At 30.8% G+C, this 9,973-nt stretch overlaps 1 protein-coding gene across 1 annotated transcript in view; it reads left to right on the top strand.

Annotated features, from left to right (window-relative positions):
* tmprss2 (transmembrane serine protease 2) overlaps nt 1-9,253 on the top strand; it is an 11,523-nt gene extending 2,270 nt beyond the window's left edge. Inside the window, exons 3-13 of the mRNA XM_073829987.1 lie at nt 270-546; nt 2,653-2,745; nt 2,828-2,944; nt 3,028-3,157; nt 3,478-3,554; nt 4,732-4,894; nt 4,968-5,137; nt 7,958-8,053; nt 8,188-8,330; nt 8,440-8,592; nt 8,701-9,253. Of these exons, the coding sequence (XP_073686088.1) occupies nt 270-546; nt 2,653-2,745; nt 2,828-2,944; nt 3,028-3,157; nt 3,478-3,554; nt 4,732-4,894; nt 4,968-5,137; nt 7,958-8,053; nt 8,188-8,330; nt 8,440-8,592; nt 8,701-8,709 (1,428 nt within the window). The 3' untranslated portion in view covers nt 8,710-9,253. The remainder of the gene's footprint in view (nt 1-269; nt 547-2,652; nt 2,746-2,827; nt 2,945-3,027; nt 3,158-3,477; nt 3,555-4,731; nt 4,895-4,967; nt 5,138-7,957; nt 8,054-8,187; nt 8,331-8,439; nt 8,593-8,700) is intronic.
* The last annotated feature ends 720 nt before the right edge of the window (nt 9,254-9,973 follow it).

Genomic DNA, 9,973 nt, shown 5'->3' with positions numbered 1-9,973 from the left:
TTAAATATCTCAGATAATCATTTAAGAAGTATAATAAAATGGTTGAAAGAGTGAGTAGTGTGTATTATTGTTCAAATAAGGTACAATGTTTATTTAAAAGGTGCGTATTTCCTGGAACAGTCTGCACAGTATGGTTGTTAGTTATATTGTAATTAGTAACATGGACTCAGTAGTCTAAAGTAGCTTCTTATTTTACACAACAGGAGCAAAATAGGTTGTGAATGCATTTTTTGATGCTGAGAAACTAACAAAATCCTTATTTCTTTCAGACTTACGACAACGTTTCTCACGTGAACCATGGTTTCCAACATGAAGAGCAGCGGCCTCCTCCATATGCACCACCTTCTAGAATAAACCCAGCTTTACCTCAGTACCCCGGTCCCCAAAACACACATTATCCATACCAGATTTCCCATCCGCCATCCGCTGTAGACAGATACTCGCCTGCTCAGAGCCTGCATCAGTATACCCCACAAACAGCACCTGTTAACACACACCACACGGTCGCACCTGGACTCTACCTGGACGTTAATCCAGTTCACAAAGGTATTTAATGCTTTTTACAGAAATGAAAATTCTGTTCAAATTCAAGTTGATCCTAAAGATGTTATTTTAACAACTGTGGGTAACCAAACAGTTTCTGGTACTCATTGACATATAGCAGGATCAGAAATGAACTTTCCCATTAAGGGGCAATATAGAATTGATTTCCAGGGGCATTTTTTATAATCACCTCATTATTATAAAAACCATATGTTGTCTTTAATGTCAAATACTTAAATTTACCCAGTTAATCAATGTTTTAAACTGTTGTCAATTACAATAGACTGTTTAAAATTGTAATCTAAATTATACATGAAAAAAAAACTGGAGCTCATAGGGCTGCAATATTATGACAGAAATCATTATCGTAGATTATTGCTCTTTATACTGTAATAATGATTATTAATATCAATTTAGAAAACAATATAAAACGTTTTTGTTTTCGTTTTGGGCACGTCACTTTCTGGCTTCATAGGCAAACATGTCAGTCCATGACGTTAGTCAAGTCTAGCACAAGTTATGCAAAAACGTATAATTACGTTATAATTATTGAAGCTTGAAATCTTTTATTTACATCGTATCTGCGTGTGCACTCATCAACATCTTCGGTGTTTCCAGTGCTGACTAATCTGAGCATCTCTGATTGGCCAGTGCATTCCTAAGTTCAACAGAAATGCGTTTGATTGGTTATAAGGATCAGCACTGTACAAAACAGTGCATAAAAGCAATCTGATGCAGTGTGTGCAGCGAATCTAAATGCATTTCTGCGAATTGATACTTTTTATTCATTTTCACATCTCAGTTTTGACCTGAGTAAGATATTTCACATAAAATATGTTTACAGATAGTCCACAAGAGAAAATAATAGTTGAATGAATTCATAAAAATGCCCCTTTTCAAAAGTTTACATTCACTTGATTCTTAATACTATCGTCACCTTAGAATTATAAGGTTCTATCTGCATTCTGAGCACTTTCGAGATATTGAGCTTCAAAGATTTTGCATTCCATAGACTTCTGTAGATAGAACCATTTTTGTTTTCTAAAAAAAGGCCCAAAATGTACACAGCTTACAAAAGAAACATCAAATAATGTAAATAAGTTGTCAAAGAATAAGAATATGTGAACAACTCAATTTTGACAAAAATGTCAGATAGAACCTTATAATTCTAAGGTGACGCTATGTTCACGGTTGTGTTTTTTGTTTAGTGATAGTTGTTTATGAGTCCCTTTGTTCATCCTAAACAGTTAAACTGTCCGCGGTTCTTCAGAAAAATGCTTCAGATCCCACAAATTCTTTGGTTTTTCAGCATTTTTGTTTATTTGAACTCTTTCCAGCAATGACTGGATGATTTCGAGATCTATCTTTTCACACTGAGGACAACTGAGGGACTCATATGCAACTATTACAGAAGGTTCAAACGCTCACTGATGCTTCAGAAGGAAAAACTATGCATTATGAGCCAGGGGTGTAAACTTTTGAACAGAATGAGGATGTCTACATTTTTCTTATTTTGCCTAAATATCATATTTTTATTCATTTAGTACTGTCCTTCAGGAGCTACAGAAGATACTTAGATGTTTCCCAGAAGGCAAAATAAGTTCAACTTACCCTGATCTTCAAATTCTAAAAGTTTTCACCCCCAGCTCTTAATGCATCATGTTTTCTTCTGAGGCATCAGTGTTTTAACCTTCTGTAATGGTTGCATGTGAGTCCCTTAGTTGTCCTCAGTGTGAAAAGATGGATATCAAAATCATAGTCATTGTTGGAAAGAGTTCAAATACACAATTTGTGGGACCTGAAGGAAAAAAAAAACAGATCTGTGGATCATTCAGGTAACAACACAGTATTACGAATCAGGTGAATGTAAACCTTTGAACGGGGTAATTTGTATAAATTCAACTATTATTTTCTCTTGTGGACTATATGTAAACATCTTTTATGTGAAATATCTTATTCAGGTCAGTACTAAATAAAAAATAACATGCATTTTGTATGATCCCTCTTATTTTGGTAAAATGATTAACATTTTGCGATTCTACAAGGTGTATGTAAACCCTTGACTTCAACTGTAAATATAGATTCTTATAAGCTTTGGTTCTCCGACAGCGTCCAGGAGAAAAAAATGGCCATTGATCCTTGGCATACTCACCATCTTACTGGTCATTGCTGGTGTCGTAGCTGTTGTGCTTTGGTTTTATGGTAAGAAACTCACACACTGGATATTTGACTATACATCTACCCAGTTATTTCTTGCCCTGATGTTCTCTGTCTACTCCAACAGGTGTGTTTGATTGTTATCAAGGACATCGCTGTAAAACAGATAAAACATGTGTCAGCTTGTCGCAATGGTGTAACGGCGTACAGGACTGTTCATCAGGAGATGATGAGTCTGATTGCTGTAAGAATCTCTTATGCATATGGTCAGGTTGAACTGATCCCTTTTGAAGATATTTACTGTACTTTCTGTTTTTGTATTTGTAGTTCGTCTGTATGGATCTAATTTCCTCCTTCAGATGTACTCAAATGAAAGCAAAAATTGGGAGAATGTGTGCTCAGATGGATGGAATGACAACCTCGGAAGGGAAGCATGTGAGAAGATGGGATACGAGAGGTAATGTTAGAAGTCTGCTACTACTACTGTATAATGACCTTTTCAAAAGATTTGTTCTTTTGTAAATGTTCTTTTAAACTTTCTATTCATCAAAGAATCCTGAACAATGTTGCAGTTCATTCACAAAAAATTAAGCAGCACAACTGTTTTCAACATTATTAATAATAATAATAATAATACTGCATATTTTGTGAGCACTAAATCAGCATATTAGAATTATGTGAAAAATGATGCTAAACATCTCAGGAATATTAGTACATTTACAGAATAAGGTGATTTGTAATTTGTGCTGTGGGTTTGTTTGTGGTTTATCTTTTTAGGATCACTTACGTGGGTTTTGATGAGATTGCCAGTTCAGGCTGTTCATCTAACAAAGCTGTGGCACTCAAATGTATAGGTAAGATACTATTTGCATCTCTTAATTTAATTAGATTTTTTTTTTTTTCATTTGATTTGATTTTTTAGTTAAAAAAAAAATTTGTCAAGTAAATATTTAGTTTTTTTTGGAGTTGTTTTCCCTCTATTTTTTTTTAAGTATTTATATAAAACTTAAAGGGGTCATCGGATGCAAAACTCACTTTTGCATGTTGTTTGAACAATAATTTGTGTTGGCAGTTTGTGTACACAACCACACTACAATGATAAAAATCCACCCAGTGGTATTTTTTTAATCTTTAAAAGTAATATCCCCTTTTTAAAATCAGGTCATTCTCAGATTCTTGTCGAGGCCACTCCCACGATAGTTGATTGACATGAGCGCTTTACCTTAGCCCTCACCGAGCTGAAACAGTCTCACGATGATCGCCATTGTGGCGACTCAGGTGCAGGGGAAGACAAAAATGTCTGAGATTGAGCGATTGAGGTGTTCTGTTGTTGGATGTAATAATGAACATTAAGTCATTTACTCCCGACATCTGAGACGCTGAAGACGCAGAGGATAGCGTTACTTTCGTTTTTAAAAAGGAAAGCATCGATCCCGATGTACATAAGCGTCTGTGTTCGTGCAAATCGCTCCTGATGCAGCTTCACCCACAGCAGAAGTGAGTATAAGGGTTTTTTATGCATCTTTGCAAATGGCCTTTCTTAATAATGTGCTTGTTAGCAAGTAACGAGGCTAAACACGGCTAAAGTAAACATTACGGCTCATAATCCCACATCAGAGAGGGGCGAGGCGAGCAGAGCTCATTTGCATTTAAAGGGCCCATGCAATAAAATGAGTTGATTTTTTTGCAGAGCTGATTTTTACAAGGTAAAAGGGTGTTTTTTACACTACTATTGAGAATTTTAACCAAAGTATATTATAGACATTTTTTATTAAGACCCTAAGGAATCATATGAACTTGTGGAAAATGGGCATCCGATGACCCCTTTAAATGAAATAAAATATATCCTCAAAGTGAGGATGACCATTTTTATTTTTGGGTGAGCCATCCTTATTTATTATTATTATTATTATTATTATTATTATTATTATTATTATTATTATTATCATTATTATTATTATTATTATTATTATACAGTATTTATAATTAGTATAGCAGTTTCACTGATACTCTTTTTGAATTCTGTTGTAGAATGTGGAGTGAACAACGGGAGGCGAATCGTGGGAGGAACCACTGTGACCTCAAGGGGGGTGTGGCCATGGCAGGTCAGCCTACAAATTTCCAGAAACCATTTGTGTGGTGGGTCTATCATTACACCTTACTGGATTGTCACTGCAGCTCACTGTGTTGAAGAGTAAGTGCTATCATTTAGTACAGTCTCTTCTGACAAGTTATGATGAACTCTAATAAATGACAAACTGGTGTAGGTTTTCAAATGCAAGAGATTGGACTGTGTACGCTGGATATCTGACTCGTTCCGAGATGCAGTCCGCCACTGGCAGTTCTGTAAGCCGAATTGTCATGCACGACTTTGACCCGAGAACCAACGAAAATGACATTGCCCTGATGAAGCTAAGCCGTCCACTCACAATTACATGTAAGACTGAATTTCACATTTTCCCCCAGCCATAAGAACATTTCATGATAATGAGATAATGCTGACAGTAAATGAAAGTATTATTGTAGTTATTTTACTATTATTTACAATGCATACTACTGTAATGATTATTGATATTTTAAAGTAGCGTTTATGTTTATAATTTTAGTTTTCATTTTAATTTAAAGTGTAGCTTTAATTCTTTTTTTTTTAGTAAAATTTTTTTTTCTATTTAATTTTAAAGTTAGTAGGCAAGACAACATTTCAAATATCGTTATTTAATAATTATTTATTTATTTAATATTTATAAATTAACATTTTTATATAAGATTTTATTTCAGCCTTATTTCTACATAAAAATACAATGAGGTTTATATTTTAATTTATTTTATTTTAGTTGAAGTCTAAGCTGTTGTTGTTCTGTTATGTGTTTTTGTCATTTTTTTTTTTTTTTTTTATATTTCATTATTTTCTCAGTAGACAAGGCGAAATTGAATTTTTTTTATTTAATAATTATTTATGCCTTATTTCTATAAAAAAAATTGAGCTTTTATGTTTATATGTTCAGTTTTCATTTTAGCTAAAAGTGTTATGTGCTTTTGTCATTTTAGTTAAACAAATATTTCTATTTTTTTCTATTTAATTTTCAGTTAGTTGGCAAGACATTTCCTTTTTATTTAATAATTATTAAGTGATGTATTTCATATACATACATTTATTTTTTTTATTTAATATTTTATTTCAGCCTTATTTCTATATAAAAAAAAATTAAATGAGCTTTTATTTTTATATTTTTCAGTTTTCATTGTAATTCAAGTGTAAACATAAGTCATTCTGTTATGTGATTTTGTTATTTGTTTTAGTTGAAAAAAATATTTCTAGTTTTTTTCTATTTTAATTTTCAGTTAGTTGGCAAGGCAACATTTCCAATTTTTTATTTAATAATTAATTGTTTATGTATTTAATATTTATACATTCATATTTTTATTTTATATTTTATTTCAGTCATATTTCTATATAAAAATAAAATAAAATGTGCTTTTCAGTTTTCATTTTAATTGAAGTGTAGCTTTAGTCATTCTGTTGTGCTTTTGTGATTTGTTTTAGTTTTTAAAAGAATATTTCTTTTCTGTTTAATTTTCAGTTAGTTGTCAAGACAACATTTCAAATTTTTCGTTTAATATTTATGTATTTAATATTCAGAAAATAATATTTTTATTTAATATTTTATTTGTCATATTTCTATATAAAAAATAAAATGAGCTTTTATGTTTATATTTTCAGTTTTCATTTTAATTGAAGTGTAGCTTTAGTCATTCTGTTGTGCTTTTGTAATTTTAGTTTTTTTTATATTTATATTTCTTTCTATTTAATTTTCAGTTAGTTAAGACAACATTTCTAAATTTTTGTTTAATGATTATTTATGTATTTAATATTTATAAATTCATATTTCTTATTTAATATAATTTTGTCCAGTCGTATTTCTATATTAAAAAAGAGCTTTTATGTTTATATTTTCAGTTTTCATTCTAATTGAAGTTTAAGCTTTAGTCATTCTATAATGTGATTTTTTTCCATATAATTTTCAGTTAGTCGTCAAGACAACATTTCCAATTTTTTATTCAATAATTATTTTTGTATTTAATATTTATAAATTCATATTTTTATTTAATAGTTTATTTCAGTCGGTTTCTATATAAAAAAATGAGCTGTTATGTTTATATTTCAGTGTTAACTGTTATGTGTGATGTGTTTTTTTATTTAATTTAGTTGGCAAGTCAACATTTCTCTTTTTTATAATTATAATACATATATAATATAATACTTTTGATAATTATTTAATTATGTATTTAATATTCATAAATTAATATTTTATTTTATTTTATTCCAGCCTTATTTCTATATCCAAAAAAAAAAGCTTTTATGTTTATATTTTCAGTTAACTTTCATTTTAATTGAAGCGTGATTGGTAGTAATTGTTTTGACATTTGTTTTAGTTATTTTTTATAGTTAATTTTCAGTTAGTTGGCAAGAAAACATTTTATGTTGTTTTATTTAATATTTTTATTTAATAATAATAATTTATTTAATTGTTTTATTTGATAATATTTATGTACTAATATTCATATTAATATATCATTTGAATAATTATTTAATTATGTATTAATATTCATAAATATTTTTAATTAAAAAAAAAAAAAATTCTGTATCCAAAAAATTTAAATGAGCTTTTGTGTTTAGATTTTCAGTTCATTTTAATCAAAGTGTAAACTTTAGTAATTCTGTTATGTGCTTTTGTAATTTTTTTTTTTAATATTTCTAGGGTTTTTTTACTATGTAATTTTCAATTGGTTGGCAAGGCAACATTTCTAGTTTTTTAATTAATAATTATTTATATATTTAACATGTTCTGTTATGTGCTTTTGTTTAAAACTTTTTTAAAATCTTATTTCTTTTAACAGAAATGACTTATAATAGTTTAAGTTTTAGTTACACTAATCATAATTTGCTCACTATCAGGTTGTTCAAATTTTCCTTTCTTGTGTAGCACCTAAAGACAAACATTTTGCAGAAAAGTCAAGCTGCTCTTTCATATAACTCCTAACATATCAGCCTGTTAATGACTTCCGAAGAATAGTAATAAGTTGAGTGTACCATTTCTGTGGTGCATGCTTTTTTGAAACCAGACAGTATGAACATCCTTTTCCAATGTATGGAAAAGAGCAGCTTGAACATTGTGCAAAATATCTCCTTTTTTGTTTTACAGAAGAACCGTACAGTTTGGAATAATGACAGTTTCCATTTTGTTTCTCGTTTCAGCGAGCGTCCTGCCAGTGTGTCTGCCCAATAAAGGCATGTACTTCAATGCGCCACGGGAATCTTACATCACTGGATGGGGAGCACTACGTAGTGGAGGTTTGAAACTTTTTAAAGAGCAAACCCCAACAGAACTGTACTAAAACCCATACAGATCCAAATGCATAATGTAGGACAGAAAATAATGTGTCACACTAAAAAGCATGACAAGCAAATGTTTTTTTTTCTTAAAGGATCTGCCCCAGACGCCTTACAAGAAGCCAAAATCAATCTAATCGACAGAATGACGTGCAACAGTCGACCGGTGTATAACGGACGAATCACAGACACCATGATCTGTGCTGGCAAGCTGGAGGGCGGCGTGGACTCCTGTCAGGTCAGAAAAACTGTTAGAAACTGCTTGATCGTTCAAAAGAGTAAATTAGAGTACTGTAAATGTAATGTGTGTGGCAAAGGCCAAATTAAATAAGTGCTCTTCCACACAGGGAGACAGTGGGGGTCCTCTGGTCGTAAAGGAGAATTCTCTATGGTGGCTGGTTGGGGACACTAGCTGGGGTGATGGATGTGCTTTCAGAAACAAGCCCGGAGTCTACGGAAATGTGACCTACTTCCTTGACTGGATATACGAACAAATGCGGGTAAGATTTCACAGAAATCCAAACTGTGTCACAGAAAATGTATTATTCTTATTCTTATAATAATACATGACAGAAAAAAAACGCATCTTTTTGTTTTTGTTTTTCCAGAAATATTAGCTTTTTTCAAATAAAGCTTTTTGAGACGGGCAACTGATCCAAATCGCTGACTCTCAGGAACTGTGACAGTATCCAGATTTTTTTGTAGTCTTGTTCTTGTTTATTTCACTTTTTGTTTTCGTATAAATGTTTTCACGTGAATCTAAAAGAACCAGTTATTTATTTTCACCAGTGAATTGCACATTATGCTACAATATGCACTTTTTTGTACGGTTTTGTATGAAGATCTCAATTGTACAATTGATTTTATAAAAATCCCTACATCACTGTTTCACGTCACTGACACGTTTCTGTTCTCTGGGTTACTTTGCCACCACAACAGTTCACATTTGCATTATTACAGCATTTAATAATAGGCTGTGACAGGCAATAAAACCGCTCCACTCAGCATTGTGGACAGATTTGGTGCACACAAACTCTTTATTTAATAGCTATATGGATCTATGGATAGTTGAAATTGTTAAAATGTATATCAATGTCTGAAATGTTTTCACTATTTTAATCACCTTTTTGTCTTCACATTAAATGGATTTTTATAAATATACGTATTTAATGTTGTCTCTGAGTTCAAATGAGGACAGAAAAAGCTGCACATTTTAATGTTTTTTTTTTTTAAGAATTCTCTTCTGTTCACCAAGCATGCGTTTATTTGATCCAAAGTGCAGCAAAAACTGTACAAATTTTATATATTTTTACTATTTAAAATAACTGATTTCTGTTTGAATATATTTTAAGTGCAATTTATTCCTGTGATTAAACCTACATTTTTAGCATAATTACTCCAGTCTTCAGTATCCCATGATTCTACAGAAATCTTCTAATATGCTGATTTGCTGTTCAAGAAATATTTTTTTTTATTATTATTATTTAAAACAGTTGAATACATTTTACATCCAAAGATCAACATTTATCTGAAATAAAAAGCTTTTGTAATATTATACACTATACATTCAAAAACCTGGAGTCAGTGTATATATGTTTATTTTTTCAACATAATAATGTTTTTTGAGCAGCAAATCAGATTATTAGAATGGATCATGATAGGATGCAAAAAATTAGATTATTGAATAAAATTAGATAATTGAAATTAGAGGAAAAAATTACATTTTAAATATATATAAAATAGAAAACAGTTACTTTAAATAGTAAAAATATTTATAAAAAATAAAAAATACTAATATTTTGTTGTACTTGGATCGAACAAAAGCAGGCTTGGTGAGCAGAAGAGACTTAAACGTTAGAAATCTGTGTTCAAAAACTTTTG

This window comes from Garra rufa, chromosome 23, assembly GCF_049309525.1.
Source record: "Garra rufa chromosome 23, GarRuf1.0, whole genome shotgun sequence".
Taxonomy (NCBI): domain Eukaryota; kingdom Metazoa; phylum Chordata; class Actinopteri; order Cypriniformes; family Cyprinidae; genus Garra; species Garra rufa.
The sequence above is the reverse complement of the archived record's forward strand: the minus strand, read 5'-3'. Positions and strand labels throughout refer to the sequence as shown.